This window comes from Camelus bactrianus, chromosome 18 (genome assembly GCF_048773025.1).
Source record: "Camelus bactrianus isolate YW-2024 breed Bactrian camel chromosome 18, ASM4877302v1, whole genome shotgun sequence".
NCBI classification, from domain to species: domain Eukaryota; kingdom Metazoa; phylum Chordata; class Mammalia; order Artiodactyla; family Camelidae; genus Camelus; species Camelus bactrianus.
Window position 1 is genome coordinate 25,490,089 of NC_133556.1, and position 15,366 is coordinate 25,505,454.

Here is a 15,366-nt window from a genome sequence, read left to right on the forward strand (position 1 = left end):
TCTGTGATCTGAGATTCAGTGTCATGAGGTACATCCATTAAGGTCACGTGACCGTCAGCACCACGGTTCCCAGAACATCTCCGGCAGCCCTAGCAGGAGCCAGCATCCAGTCCCAGAGCCTCCACCCTGCTTCCTGTGTGGACTGGCCCCTACGGGATGTTCAGAGAAATGGGATCACACGGTACTATCATCTGTGCCCGGCTTCTCTCACTCAGCATCACCAGGTCACAGCCGCGTCCTCCTCCAGGCAGAGCAGCATCCCTGCCCGGCCTGACCACGTCCATTCACCCGCCCACGGACACTGGGCTGCCCCTGGGCTCTGGTGAGGGTTGCTGCCTGGGCCTGAGCCCGTTTTTGACTCTGCTGGGTGTACCCTGGGCATGGGTGTACTGGGTACCACAGAGATGCCGTGTTCAACCTTGTGAAGAAAGGTACCTGGCTCGACCCCAAACAATGACGAAAGGAAAGTGAAAAAGGCCACATGGTTCGTCCGAGCTCACCCAGAAACCTCCTCTCCCTCTTCCTTCTCCTCCAGCTTAAAACCCTCGGGGATCCCTGCCGGCTGCAGGCCCCTCCCCAACCCACGTGTCCCCTCGGGCACAGCCTCCACGTCTGCTCACCACGGGGCCCACGGGCAGGTCACACAGAGCCCATGGGGAGAGGTGCTCAGCCGAACACACCCGCCGTGGAGAAGGTGCCAGGTAGGTCCCCAGCTGTCAGCGGGCAGCAGGGCCTGGAGAGGCCAGGTGCTGGGACAGGGCAGACTCAGCACTGCCGGCTGGGTTCGGGTCTGGCTCTACAACTCGAGCCTCAGTTACCCAATCCACATAAAAGGGACAGAAGTCATGCCTACACAAAGGCCCTGAGTGTGGTGCCTGGGAGAGCACGCAGTGAGCACCAGCCACTCGATGCTGCGTGTGTTAAGACAGCGACAGCCAAGGAGGTGGGTGGCCAAGGAGGGAGGTGGCCGGGGAGGGCCTCGCAGGACCACTCAGGGTAGGGCCTCCAGCGCCCTTGACCTGGTGGGGACATGTGTGCATACAGTTGCATGCGGGGAGGTAGGGGACGTGCTCAGGCCTATCCAAGCACCACACAAGCCTGGGCTTGGGAGAGGAAGGGACCCCCTTTCTGTGCTCCTGCCTTGCTCTTCAGTGACCCACAGGGTTGTGGGAAATCACCTGAGACAGGAGTCACATGTCATCTACGACTATCCTGGGGACAGGGCCCCCTGCACGCTGTTTCTGCCCTCCCCACCCTGCGTCAGCGCACATGGAGTGATCCTGCCGACGACCAATCCAACATCACCCAATGGTAACAATGACAGTGACACCCGGTGCAGCGCTCAGGCGCTGCCCTGAGAGGCTGTAACTGAGGCCAGGAGCGGCCTTCCGGGTGACAGAGCTGGAAGGGGAGCAGCGACCCGTGCTGTGCAGCCCCGCCGCCTGCGCTTCCACCGGTTGCTGGAACGTGGCCATCAGCATGGACGTGGGCGGCCTCCTGCTCCGAAGAGCTGCCGTGTGCTTTGCCTTTTCTTTCTCCCGGGTTCGCTGAGTGTGGCCTCAGCGCCAGCTGACATGGGGAGTAACAGACGTGGGTCTGGGGAGGAGTGATGGGGGCTCCACCAGCAGGTGGTGACCCCGGCCTCTCTTCTCCGGCCCCCTGGGCAGCAGGGTTCACAGCGGGGAGCCTGGGCTGAGCCCTCTACACCCCTGCCGTGTGGACCTGGACAGCCAGCCTAGAAGAAGGGGCTGTTTCCACCTCCAGATGACAGATGGGAAAGCCAGGCTCGAGGAGGTGGCATAACTTGCCCGATGCTTCATGCACAGTGAGAGTCAGAGTCGCCTCCAGGCCTCGCCCACCTGTGCTCTCTCAGCTCCTGGGAAAGGCCACCTGGTACTTCAGTCCTCCAGACTGTTCTCATCAAGCCTGACCCAACACGGGCCTCCTGCCGTGATCCGTCCAAACCCTACTGAAAAAGCGCAAATGGCTGTTGTCTGCCTGCCCAGCATTCGAGTGCCCTTCTTAGGTGGCAGCACCCCAACTTTCCTTGGGGAAATTTGGGAACAACTCCTCTCCCACCCTGGATCTATGTGGCCTGGCCAGGGGGACAGTATGCCTTGTCTTGAGCGGGGCCTGGGACCGTCCACCTGAGCACTCTGGGACCCGGGCCAGGACCACACCCATCACTCCACTGGTCTGCAGGGCAGCAGTAGCGTGCGGTCAGCTCAGAAGCAGTACACCTGTCCTGAAGACACAGGCCCCTGGAGGAAACCACAAGCCGTCCAGCTTTTTCAGAACCTATGCCAATAAATTCCTGGTTTTCTTAAGCCAGACTGAGGTGTTTCTGTCACTTGCAATCAGAAAGGTCCTGACACAGACGCTGCTTTGAAGGCTCTATTGCAGCAGCCTTCCAGGAGCCTCCCGTGAACAGTGTGGACCACGTGTCATCCCAGAGCCCAGGGCAGCACCCTACACATGGCATTCGTTCAGCTGACTCTGCAAACCCAGTGGATGACTACACTGGTAGACCCAGTGCTGGGCCAAGAGACAGAGGTGGAGATGACAGGGGCACCATGACCCCAGCTCTCCCCGGACATCAGGACGGTCCCCACCAAAGAATGACCAGGACCCAAAGGAGCACCGAGCCTGAGAAACCCTGGGATAAAGAGAAACCTGGGTTTGAAGCCAGAGTGTCCACCAGGTCTCAACCACCTGCCAACACCCTCTTCAACGCCCTCAGCAGGCAATGACGTCATGCCAGGACGTAACAGCACCGGTCTGCTCTCCGTAAGCTTAATTTCTGGAACCTTCTATTTATGGCAAAGCTTAGCAGTTTCCCAGCTATAGGAATGACTAATGAAGTTTCCGTTTAAAAATACCCGCAATAGAGGGAGGAAGGGGAGTGACTGCTTAATGGGTGGGTGCAGGGCTTCCTTCTGGGTGATGAGAATGTGCTAGAACGGCACAGTGGTCACACACTGTGAGTGCACTGCATGTCACTGTGGTTCCACTGCAGTAAAAAGACACATGTAACAGAAACTGAGCTGGTTTCAAGAACACATTAGCTGAGGTGATACTCAGAGAGGGCAAAGACGAGGACAGGGTCCTGGGATAACAAGGCTGGACAGGCCCAGGGTGGCGGCCCGCCAGCCCCACTGCACCACACACTGACAAGTCAGGGATGCGGGCTCCCTGACGCACTGAGGGAGGAAAGGGGGTGCCCCTATGCAGCACTCAAGATGGGCTTACGAGTCAGGTAGGCCCCCAGGACAAGGGACCCAAACCATTGGCTTGACTCAGTACTTCTGCAAATGTACAGGGGGTCTGTTTCGGGGCCAAAATGCCAAGAGACTGGACTATACAGAGGTCACCAAGCTGAGGTGCAGCCTCAGCCCGGCCACCCCACAGATCACCAGGGGCAGGAGCATTCACTTCCCTGCCCTCCCAGCCCCCATCTCCCTCCCCATTCACAGGAGGGTGGGCGGGACCAGATACACCTGCAGGGCATCTGAACTGGTGGTGCCCACAGGGATGGGACCATCCTGACGGCACAAGGCTGCTGCACAGAGCTGCAATGACTCCAACGACAGCTCTGCCTCTGACTCCAACGACCGCACACCCTCCCTTAAGACCCAGCATTCTCACCGAAGTAACACAGAGGTGGCTTCTGTTGCTCAACCAGCAAGCACACACGGCCGGGAGCAACCACCAGGGTGAGGCCTTCACGGCTGATGTCCCCGTGACCCAGAACCTTCCACACTACACCATGCCCCGCTACCTCCAATCCTTCCCCCTCGCGTATTTTAGTAACATAATACGCGACTACCTTTTACTAAAAAAAAAAAAAAGAGAGAGAATTCAGCCAGGTGAAAGAAGCCAGACACGAAAGGTCACATACTGCCTGATTCCATCCACGTGAAACGTCCGGAACAGTCAAAACTATGGTGACAGAAAGCAGACTAGAACCAGGAGCCGGGGGTGGGAGCAGGGATTAACTATCACTGGGCACAAGCGATCCTGCAGGGAGGAGAGAAATGTCCTATAACTGGATTGTGGTGATGGCTGTGATCACAGGTTTACTAAAAATCACTGAATTGCACACTGAAAATGGGTGAGTTTTATGGTATATAAATTATACTTTAATAATCTGGGTTTTTTTTTTATAAGTCAGAGGTGTACACAGTATGAACACTCACATTGTAGACGTATTGTGTGTGTGCGTGCGTGCGTGTGTGTGTGTGTGTGTGTGTTTCCTCCTCACACCACGACCCTCTGCAGAGGCAGCCAGTCTTCAGCTTGATGGGAATCTTCTCTGGCTTTTCCTCAAGGATTACATACACACATGTGTACCTGCGGAGACGGCTTGTGTGTGTCTGTGGCCGTCACATACATGAGATTTCGTGGTATTTGTCTGCATCATGATCTCCTCCAAGCCCAGGAGACAAAGCTCCATCAGCTGCTTTAGGGCTGCATTTCATCCCAGAACGGAAGAGCTATGGTGCCCGTGTTATGCACACAGGTGGTTCCCATAACATCGGTAAACCAACCAACCCCCCCGTGGTGGACACGTAGCTGGCTTCCAATTTTAGTATTACAGACAGAGCTGCAATGAGCATCCTCCACGTCCTTAACTATGCGGAACCACTAGATGGAAGGCATCCTGCCACGCTGCAGTCCCGTGGCCCCGACAACTGCACCAAAGCCCAGTAAGGAGCCTCTAACTGCCGCTGCTCCAGCCATCCGCAATCGTCCAGTCCAGCCAAGGCCTGGACCAAACCATGCTCCACGATCCTGGCACGCCCGGCTGGGCTGAGCACGCAGACCCTGGTCAGCAGCCGCCCCTGACGCTCACCAACCACGAGAGGGGTCTGAGCGCACAAGCCCCGCTGTGTCGCCCGCTTGAAGGGAAGGAATTCAGGCAGGGGGCCCGGGGGAATGGGGCCCAGCAAGGACACTACCTCGTCGTCCTTCCATTCCGAGAAGTCGATCTTGAAGGAGGGCAGGGAGAACTGTTGGCTCACGCCCCGCTTGTAGTGGACGGTCTCGGACTGCAGGGCTGGGCTCTTGGCGCTGTAGCTGAAGAAGCAGCAAGAAAGGACAGTGAGACAAACACTCTGTCTCACCCCGTCCCCCCCAGCGCACAGGAACTGAGACTGGCTGGCAGCCACTAGCCTCTTGGGGACCCAGGAGAAACCTGACTGGCAGGTCCCCACCACGCAAGCCCCAGCCCCTCTCTGGTGGGGCAGAGGCCAGCCTGCACGGCCACGTGTCCCTCACAGCACCGGCTCTGACCCAGCGGGGCCTTCCAGAGCCCACACCCGCCCAACAGCTATTATCTTTCCAGATTTGGCTACACTTTTCCCTTTGGTCTTTATGGTTTGTTGACTTTTTTGAATAAATATGACACTAAAATGCACACAGTGTAAAGGGACCCCCGCTCCCTGCCCTCAGGCCTGCTCCAAGCCACCTGCTTCTCTGCGCTGTCCGCAACTCACACATCACTGCCGGGGAAGCCAAGGCTAACCATGCCTGTGTGCGCCGGTGTTTCTTCTTTAATATTCAAACAGCAGTCCACCTACACTCTGCCCTTCACTACGCGGCACCCAGAGCCGTCCCAGAATCACCGCAGATGAGGTGCCATGTTCTAGGACACTGTGTGGACTCCCACAGCTTTACTCTGAGTGATTCAGTCAGGCCCCCAACAGTGGACACCTGGTGGTCCCCGACATCTTGCTATTCCAAACAAAGCTTCCAGAACCCTCTTCCACACATCTTAGTCGCACATGCAAGCATATCCCCAAGGTAAATCCCCAGGAAAGGAAGGGCTGGGTCCAGCAGCGCCCAAATGTTTAATCCTGATAAACTCTGGCATCTCCCTATGCCGGAATCCAACACATGACCCTTACCCGCCCCCCTCCACCCTACACACACCTGCTACCCTTGGGGCCTCCCTCAGTCTCTGGGACAAAGGATGCTCTCGAGGGCCCTGGCATGTCTGGCCTGAGACTGGCACTAAGGGAGGGGCTGCTGGCACACGAACTCAAAAGCCCAAGTTCTCAGCCACCGCCCCACTCTCCAGACCAAATCTGGCCTCCAAAGGGTTTTCTCCAACAGGACGGAAGCGGGCACATTTCTGCTCATCCTGCCCAGGTCTGGCCTTGCAGCCTGGAGGCAGCCCTGTTGTAGTCCTCCTGAAGTTGCAGACTTCCAACTTTGGGGGCCAGCAGGGCCTTCATTTCAAATAAAATCCCTGAAAGCTCAAACACAATGTACAGACAGAAGCAGAACTGCTGGGCCAGCCTGCCACCCCTACTCTGCCAGGCCCCAGGGGACTCACACAGCTGTCCCATTCAGGAACTCCTCCACCGCCTGGCAGTAGATGGTGATGGCCACCCGGGCATCGGCATCGAAGGTGAACTCCAGGCTGTAGAGAACTCGGGGCTTCTCGCTGTCGTCAGTGGGGCTGTCAGCACCATCTTTGTACCTGCCGAGGACGCAAAGGGACAGGGGCAGGTCAGGGGCCACGCCTGCGAGGGCATCCCCATCCTGCACCGCACACACCACCCCCGCCGAGGGGCCCCCAGAGTCAACTCCTGGCTGTGTCCCACCTTTCTAGGAATGCAGGGCTGTTTCCTGTTTGGACAATAAGGCTCAGCAACGCAGGGTCCTCCCTCCCTTGCCTCCTGCCCACAGGAAAGGAGATGAGTCCTCGGTTTAGAGGCAGCCCCAGATGCTGCACGTCTTCCAAGTTTAAAGTAGTTCCCAACCCACCGACATTCAGGGCTGGACCATTCTTGGCTGTGGGGGTGTCCTGTGCCGTACAGGGTGCTCAGCAGCACCCCTGGTCTCTGCTCCCCAGATGCCAGTGGCACAAGTCCCCAGCTGGGAAAACCAAGACTGTCTCCAGATACAGCCCATGGCCCTGGGGCACAGGTGCCTGGCTGAGACCCTGGCTTAAGGGCTGGACCTCCACAGGCGAATCCTGCTGGCCCCTCCCTTTCCCACCCTCACGCAGGGGCAGCTCTGGGAGGTGAGTCCTGACTCTACACACAGGGGGTGGGGGTGGGGGCCACTCAGCACCTCTCCTCCCAAGCATCACGGCCCTGGGGCATAGCGCCCCACAGGGTGGGGTGAAGGGTTACCTGACGAGCCGGACGGAGTCTTTGCGCACGTTCACCAGGCTCCTCAGCGTCTTCACCGGCTCGTGGGGGGCGGGGGTGACATAAGGAAACTAGGAGATAAACAGCAACTCCAGGTAACCCCCAGGGCATGGCGGGGGAGAGAACACATGGCGTAATCAGAACAACGGTCACAACCCTGCCTGGTACTGCTGGGCCCTCACACTGACCACAGGACGGCACTATCCTCATCTACCTCAAAGAAGCCACAGGCAACCCGGCCAGCACGTGGGGGAGCCGGGACCAGAAGTGCCCTAAAGGGTTCCGGCCATGTGGCCACAGTCCCCCAATTCCAGGAAGGACCCCTCGCTAGTGTCCTCTGGCTCAAGGGTCCCTGGCGGCAGTGGTTAGGGTTCAGGCTCTCAGGCCGCGTTCCTGCCGTCCCACTGCTGCTCTGAACAAGGTGGACCCTCCACACAAGGAAGATGGTCAGCACAGATTCTGGAAGGGACACAAGCATGCACACGCACACACACGGGTGCTGTAAAGCTGGTGGCATGTGCGAAGCGTGTGCGCATTGTCAGTCCCCTGCTTGTGACAACGCACTGAGACACTGAGTCTCACGAGCCGCTGTCGCTGGGAAGTCGGGTAAAGGGCACACACATGGAGTCTCTCTGCATCACTTCTTACAACTTCAGGAGACTCTATGATGGTCTCAAGGTGAAAGTTACACAAGACGACAGGTTTACAGGAGACCTGCACAAGCCAGGCACTGGGCCGGAGCTGAGGTTACGAAGACGTGGAAGGCGAGGTTCTGCTCTTGCTCTCATGGACTCGGGAGGGTGGGCAGCTCAGCACAACGAGGAGGCCCCACTGACCCCAAGGGTGGGAGCGGCCAGCACTCGGCCCTGGGCCCCTCGCCTCCCATCGGTTAAAGGATCAGAACTTCATGTCAACCAGCTGCTCCATGGCTAAAACAGCCTAGAGACCACCCATCCCCCACCAGGCCCAGGGACTCCCCAGGACTCGGCAGCCTCAGCAGACAGGGCCCAGTGTCTCCTGAGAGGGCCTCCCACCTGGCCCCCTGCTCACACTGAGGACCTCATCACCTCATCACACCTCACATTCGTCACCTCAAGATACAAAACCCAATCCCTGCTCAGCAACCCCGATGGGCCCTCACTTCTCTCCTTCCCTAGTCTCCATCCATCAAACATTTCCTTCTTTTTTTTTAAACTTTTATTTAATTTTGGGGGGCATCCATGGCTTTTTTTAATTTACCGTTCTCTTCTTTATTGTCTGCAACCCCTCACACTAAACAGGGCAGAGTCTGTCCTCTGTCCCCAGTCCCTGAAAGAGTCCTAGGCACACAGCAGGTGCCAAATGTGTGCTGAACGAATGGACAGCAGTGTACGAAGTGCACATCTCAGCCATCCAGCCTCCCAGGGGGGGCAGCGCCAGGGGCAGGCCTCTCAGAGGGGCACACCTCAGGCACACGTCCCACACACACGTCTGGCTGGCACCTCTGCCTCATTTGGGGTTTCTCGGGGCCTGCTCGCCGCCAGGGGCCTCGTCACCACCGCCAGGGGCCTCGTCACTACTGCCCACATGCCCAGCCCCGCAGAGACCCACCTGGACCGGGCGACTGCCCAGGAAGTTCAGATCCATGTTCTCGCCAAAGAGATAACCTTCAGGGTGGGGAGTGTCAAATTTCTCACCTCCCATGAAAAAGTGCGAGGCGAAGTAGTTTCCTGGTTAAAAGGAAACACAGCTGTAGATGACGGGGCTCAACACAGCCCAGTGGGAGCGTCTCACAGCCGAGAAGCTCAGCCCTGAGAAAGGCCGGCTCCAGGCACCAGCCTCAGCCTTTCCACCCAGCCCACCCCACCTCTGCACCCATCCCCACCTCCCCTCTACTGGGCCACTCCTCCCTCCTGCTGGACACATCCAGCACCCCCCTTCAACATCACCTCCATCTGCAGCAGGTTGAACTGTGCCTCCCTACAAGGACATGGCCCCATCCTAACCCCTGGTACCTGTGCACATGACCTTATTTGGAAACAGGGTCTTCGGAGATGTAATCAAGGTAATAGGAGGTCAGGTTGGATGGGGGGGGGGTGCTAAATCCAGGGACCAGTGTCTCCAAGGAAAAAGAGGGAGATTTGGACACAGACAGACAGGGAAGGAAGCCGTGTGCTGGCAGAGGCAGAGCCGGGAGGGACACAGCTCCAAGGCAGGAACGCCTGGAGCCACCAGAAGCAAGGAGAGGCAGAGAACCACCCCCACAGAAGCTTTGGAGGGAACCAACTCTGTCGATACCTTGATTCTGGACTTCTGGCCTCTAGAACTGTGAGAATAAACTCTGCCATTTTAAATCATCCAGTCTGTGGCACTCCGTTATGACAGCACAGAAAACGAATACACTTCCTCTGACCCACAGACTAAATCAGCCCCCGCATCCGAGCCCCAAGCAATGCCACAGTTTAAAACTATGTGGATGAGTTTTTACTTCATTCACATCTGATCCCCTCCTCCATGAAGACTGAAGATGTATGTCCACGGCACACTTAGGTACTGAATTCTCACTTCTCATAGAAATAAATGGATACAAGGCGTCAGACACAGCTCAGCTTCAAAGAACTGAGCTCACAGCCTTGCTGGGGAAACGGTGGAAGGACCACCTCTCCCAAGCTTCCTGATCTGACACCTGCCCACGGTCCGCCCTTTCTCTCTGGCACAGAGGACCCAGAAAAAGGCCAGGTGTCCACAGGACCAGGACCCTGTGAATTTTGTGGACCACAGGGAATTCTGGGCCCTTATAGCTACAGTGGGTGCCCTGCATGGATCTGTGTGTCCTTCCTGAGAACCACAGCTCTGGTGACGGAGGACACAGCCATGGCTGCCTAAGCTGGGAGGCCCAGAACCAGGAGTCCAGCCTGATGGCTCTGCCTGCAGGGAACACAGCCAGCACCTAACAGGCTAGGCGTAACCCCAACCCACATGTGGACCAGGAACCAGACACAGCCAACCACAGTGAGAGAAAAGAGAATAAAGTGGTGACTAGTTAAGTAAATATAACACCCGATTTCATGGAACATCACACAATAGCTGCTAAAGAGTGTCAACAGACCTGAAAGCCAGTATCACAGAACAATCGTTGAGCGCATTCCAAAACCTCTTTTGAAAGGCAACAGCACACGCTTAACCGCATAACTCGAGTTGTGAGCACACACAGAACAGTCAAAAGGACACGCCCAGAAAGCTGCCAGGAAGTCCAGCGGGAGCGGGTGCGGCAGGGACAGAGCCCAGACGTTCTGTTCGTGTTACACCTTTTCACTGAACAGGAACCATCGTGGTGCTCTTAATGAAAAGACTGAGATACAGGGACGCTCTGGGACTCTTCCAAAATCACCTGAGATTTGCCATGGTCCCAGTGCCCACACTGAAAGCATCAGTGCATTTTAATATGATGATCGTTCCCACACTGGCCCTGGAAGGCGGGTGGGAGCAAGGCACCAGGCCTGGGGCACTGGTGGTCTCTGGACTCCAGCTGCAGTCTTGGTTGGCCCTTGGTCCACCCAACCTCGAGCCCAAATCACAAGGTAGGTGAGAGATGCCTCGGCAGGAAGCTTTAAGGGGAACCCAGCTCAGAGCCACCTTGTCTGCCGAGATTGACTAGATCGTTACCACGGCACATACAGCAGGGCAGACAGGGAAAGCCCCACGCACCAGGCACTGGGTAACAAGTCGGACCGCAGTGGCACATGAGAGAGGGTGCGTGCAAGCCCAGTGACTGCTCAGACTGGCCAGTGAGGTCCCAAATGTTGAGCATTCGTGGTGGGGCCTGGTCCTCAGCCCTGATAGGCCCTCCACGCTGCTCCAAGACTCTGAGGTGGATCCAAAGGCTGTGGCCCTGGTCTGGAGGGAGGGCTCGGGAGAGGGCAGCACCAGGCATGGCAGCTTGGCCGACCCTGCAGGGCCTTCCGTGTGGAGACAGGCCCTTGACCTGGAAAATCCTGACCTAACCTCCTCCTGGGGGACCTTTAAGGCCAACAAATCCCCAGGGTTTTCTCCACCAGTAGAAAGTAGGTGAGGTAGCTCTCCTCCAAGAAGGCCCCCATATTCTCACCTCCTGGTACTTGTGTCTTTCGGCAGACTTCCCACACTGAATAGGAGTAACCGGTGTCACCAGCAGGATACTCTGGAAATGATGGAGTGAGACTTCCAAGGCACTGGGGGAAGCCAGCTGCCATGTGGTGAGGACGCTCAAGCAGCCCTAGGGAGGGGTCCATGCAGTGACCAGCGGGGGCCCCTCGCCACCACCCAGCACTGACCTGCTGGCCCCATGAGGGAACCACCTGGGAAGCAGACCCCAGCTGACTGCAGTCCCACAACTAAGCCACTCACAAGCTCCTGGGCCACAGAAACAATGAGATAATGAACATCAAATATAAATGGCTACACTTTGAATTTGTTACTCGGCAAGAGGTAACTATCACCATGGGCTTTGAAATCCAGTCTGGGTGACCCTCCGAGGGCTCCTGATTCTAATACTTTTTCCTGGCCACCACCCTAGTCAATGCCACCACCATCTCCTGCCTGGATTACTGCAATCCACTCCCCGGGTCTCCCCACTAACATAGCCCCAAAGTCTGTTTCCCACATCCCATTCTCACAGTTTCCTGGTGGCTTCCTAGTCACACTAGAATGAGTCCCAAACTCCTCCCTGGCCTGTGAGGCCCTAGACAGTGAAGACCCTGTTTGCCCCCAGGGTCTTTTAACATGCCGTTTCGTCTGTTTAATGAAGTTCTTCCCCAAGTCTGCCTGGATCCTTTGACCTCACGTTTCTATCTCAACAATCCCTTTTCTGATCATACTTTTTAAAACTGGCAACCTCCCCCAACTTCCCCTGACCCCCTTCTCTGCTTTCTTCTCCTCCACAGCTCTTCCACGACCTGACGGTGAACTATACACGGGAGGCCCCCACGTCTCAGTGCAGTCTGAAGCGTTAATAACTTCAGAGGTACAAAGGCTACAAACTAAAACCTCTAGATTAACAGGCAATGGATGAGATGTTCTCATTTGTTTTGTCTTTAACTGTATTTTATACATTTTCTAAATTAATGTGTATTACTTTAAAACAAGAAAAATTGTTTTTAAAAGATTGAACACATGGGACAAGAATGTGTTAGGGCAGTGGTTGTGTAATCACAAAACTGGAACCATGTTCTTGGAAAAAAAACACTGAATTGTACATTTTAAAAGGATAAACTTTACAGTATGTGAATTATGTCTCAATAAAGCTGCTGTTAGGAGCTGGAAGGACGTAAGTTGTTAGCTGGTAAATCATCAATAATATTTTTCTGGTATTAGATCTTTATGTGATTTTTTTTTTGGCAAATAATTTGGAATTGGATGCTATTGCTAAATCAAACACGTTAATTCTCATCTACTTGATTCATGTGAAAAAGTTTCTCAAGTTAAAATGAAAAACGGAACCAGAATAGATGCTGACCTGTCTCATTCCAGCAACAGGCTCTATTCAGCTGTGACTACATGAATTAACTGCGGGGAAAGCAGCCCATCCACTCACGTCAGATAATACGTTCAGTGTTTTTCAGTATTTATGTTTGTCACTTATGAAAACTGTAATATTTGTGATGTTTTGACCAACTGGGTATTTGTAATGGCCACGCAAACCAGAAGAAAAATTCTCACTCTTAAGATTCTAATTTTAATTTATGTATATATTTTGGTTGCAGACACACAATATGGGGATCAATACAAGACTTTCCAGCATAGAAAGATGGAAACACCTCACATGCTCCTCGATGAAAAGGGACAAACAGAGTGTGGCAGTGACGAGACGGGACCACACGCCAGTTAAAGGAGTGGGCCGGGTCTCTGCACATCAGCGCGGAGCAGACGCAGAAGGAACAGGACTCCGACGTGGAGGACATGAGAACTTAGCACAAGGCAGCCCCGCAGCGCAGATGGTGGGACACCCACATGTGGGGAAGGAAGAAACAAACGCGGAAGGATGTGCCCACATCCACAATATGAAAAATGCTAACCGTGGACGCTGGGTGGAGGGCGTTCCCTGTATTACTCTCTGTGCCTTCTGGTATGTTTTTTCTAAAGGAAGAACACATGCATCCAAGGAACTGGAGCAGCTCGCAGGTGTGTGCCTGTATACGTGTATGAGTACGCGTATGCATGTGTACGTCTGTGTGGTCTGTGTGTGTGGTGTGTCCGTAGGTGTGTTGCACACACGTGTGCTTGTGTGTGCACGTGTGTCTTGCACGTGGGTGGTGTGTGTGCTCATATATGTGCATCTATATGTGTGAACAATCTTGGACCAAGACGGGCTACAAAGAAAAGGGAAACAGAAAGACAAGACAATGGGGCGGCGGGGGGGGGCAACGACAAAAAAGTAAGATAGGAGACAGAAAGAGAGGAGACACCAAGCCCACAGCCCCCAGGGGTCTTCCTCCACGCCCCCGAGTCAGCGCCCCAGCCCAATTTCCCCACTGAACCCACTGAGGGGGGACAGATCCGGCCCCACTTTCCATGCGAGAAACTGAGCTCAGAGGTCACAAAGCTAGTGATGAAGGCCATGGCTCAAACCTGTTCTCCACCAAAACATCAGCTACGCACGCACCCAGAATTTTATTAAAACCCAAGTTTATCAGCAGACCAGAGTCTGGGACCCTGCTATAGAGTGAATGATTGTGTTCCTGCCAGCGTTCACACGTGGAAACCTAAGCCCCAGTGTGATGGTGTTGGGAGGGGGGCCTCTCTGGGGGATGATCAGGTCATGAGGATGGGCTCTGATGAAAGGGATTAGTGCCCACAGAGCCCCCTCACCCCTTCCGCCGTGTGAGGACAGAGAGAAGACAGTGGTCTGCAGACAAGGAAGAGGGCCCTCACCAGACACAGAATCTGCCAGCACCCTGTCATGGACTTCCCAGCCCCCAGAACCATGAGAAATAAATGTCTATTGTTTACAAGCCACCCAGAGTGTGGTGTTCTGTTACAGCTGCCCAGATGGACTAAGACAGACCCACTGGGTCAGAGAGTCCAAATCTGAACCCCGGAGAAGCATCCGCACCCAAATCCGCCAACCTCCGAAACACCCACAATGGAAAGGAGCTAGGCAGGCCAGGTGCCACCCAGCATCCCTGAGGGGACAGCCACTGCCACTGCTACCACCGGGGCCACAGGGCAGCTTCATGGCTTCATTCACTCCTAGTTTCGCCCAAGAGCTGAGTGAAGAGACATCTCCAGAGGCAGAGCCCCTGTGGCAGGAAACCCTCAGAATCCTCAGACCAGACTGCCAGCCAGGGTGGTCCCTGGAAGGATCTAATTAAAACGCAAGGGGGATGTTTGCACTCAATCCCCAGACCCCCTAGAGTCCCACCCATACCACCACCCATACTGCGCGTGGCTCCCAGGCCTGCCGCCCCTCGCCTCCTACCTCAACCTTCAGCAGCCGCCCACCTTCCCTCCACGTCCATCCAATACAGCTGTGCCTCTGGCCCCCAGGTCTCCGAGGGGCTGACACCATGCCCACGTTCTCACACAGAGGTCAAGTAATCGCTTGGGGCCACACTATCAGAAAAAGGTGGCGTCCTCACTGAAAAGCTGTGCTGACCCAGAGCTGCGTCCTCAACTACGCCAGCCTGATGTGCGTTTTCAACACCACCAAGCAGCTGTCCAGCTCTCAGTGCACACTGCCGGGGAAGGGAGGCTACAAATTTAGCTCAGTCCTGACACTACCTGGAGACGGCGTCAGATCCCACAGGTGAAGGGCTCAGTCCCACATGACTGCACCCTCCTCCACTTCAGATGCCAATCACAACTCCAGGTGGCCACCTGAGCTTCTGACGCACCAGCTATAAATAGGAGGTTCCCAGGACCCCCTCCTCAGGGTCAATTAATTTGCTAGAGTGACTCACAGAATTCAAGAAAACAATTCACTTACTAGATGACCAGCTTATTAAAAAGGCTACGGCTCAGGGACAATCAGACGGAAGAGATGCAAAGGACACGGCGTGTGGGAAGGGCTGCAGAAACCCCCAGCTCCCTGAGCGTGCCCCCTCCCAGCATCTCCATGTGTTCACCCACCTAGACGCTCTCCAAACCTGGCCACTCTGCGTCTTTATGGAGGCAAGACATTAAATCACTGGCCACAGGTAAGCACCTCAGTCTCCAGCCCTCCAAGCTCATGGCTGGCTCCACTGGCAAC

The 15,366-nt window shown here is 55.5% G+C and overlaps 1 protein-coding gene across 10 annotated transcripts in view; it reads right to left on the reverse strand.

Annotated features, from left to right (window-relative positions):
• MGRN1 (mahogunin ring finger 1) overlaps window positions 1–15,366 on the reverse strand; it is a 44,969-nt gene that overhangs the window by 19,686 nt on the left and 9,917 nt on the right. For 4 of the 10 annotated variants that reach the window (XM_074346378.1, XM_074346376.1, XM_074346377.1 and 1 more), the window contains exons 2-5: window positions 8,751–8,869; window positions 7,143–7,231; window positions 6,338–6,484; window positions 4,959–5,076 (exon numbers count right to left, since the gene is read on the reverse strand). In XM_074346378.1, coding sequence (XP_074202479.1) covers window positions 4,959–5,076; window positions 6,338–6,484; window positions 7,143–7,231; window positions 8,751–8,869 — 473 coding nt within the window. Of the gene's footprint in view, window positions 1–4,958; window positions 5,077–6,337; window positions 6,485–6,608; window positions 6,684–7,142; window positions 7,232–8,750; window positions 8,870–11,247; window positions 11,966–15,366 lie in introns of those variants that run through there. The other 6 variants (XM_074346372.1, XM_074346373.1, XM_074346371.1 and 3 more) reach the window with 6 other exon arrangements.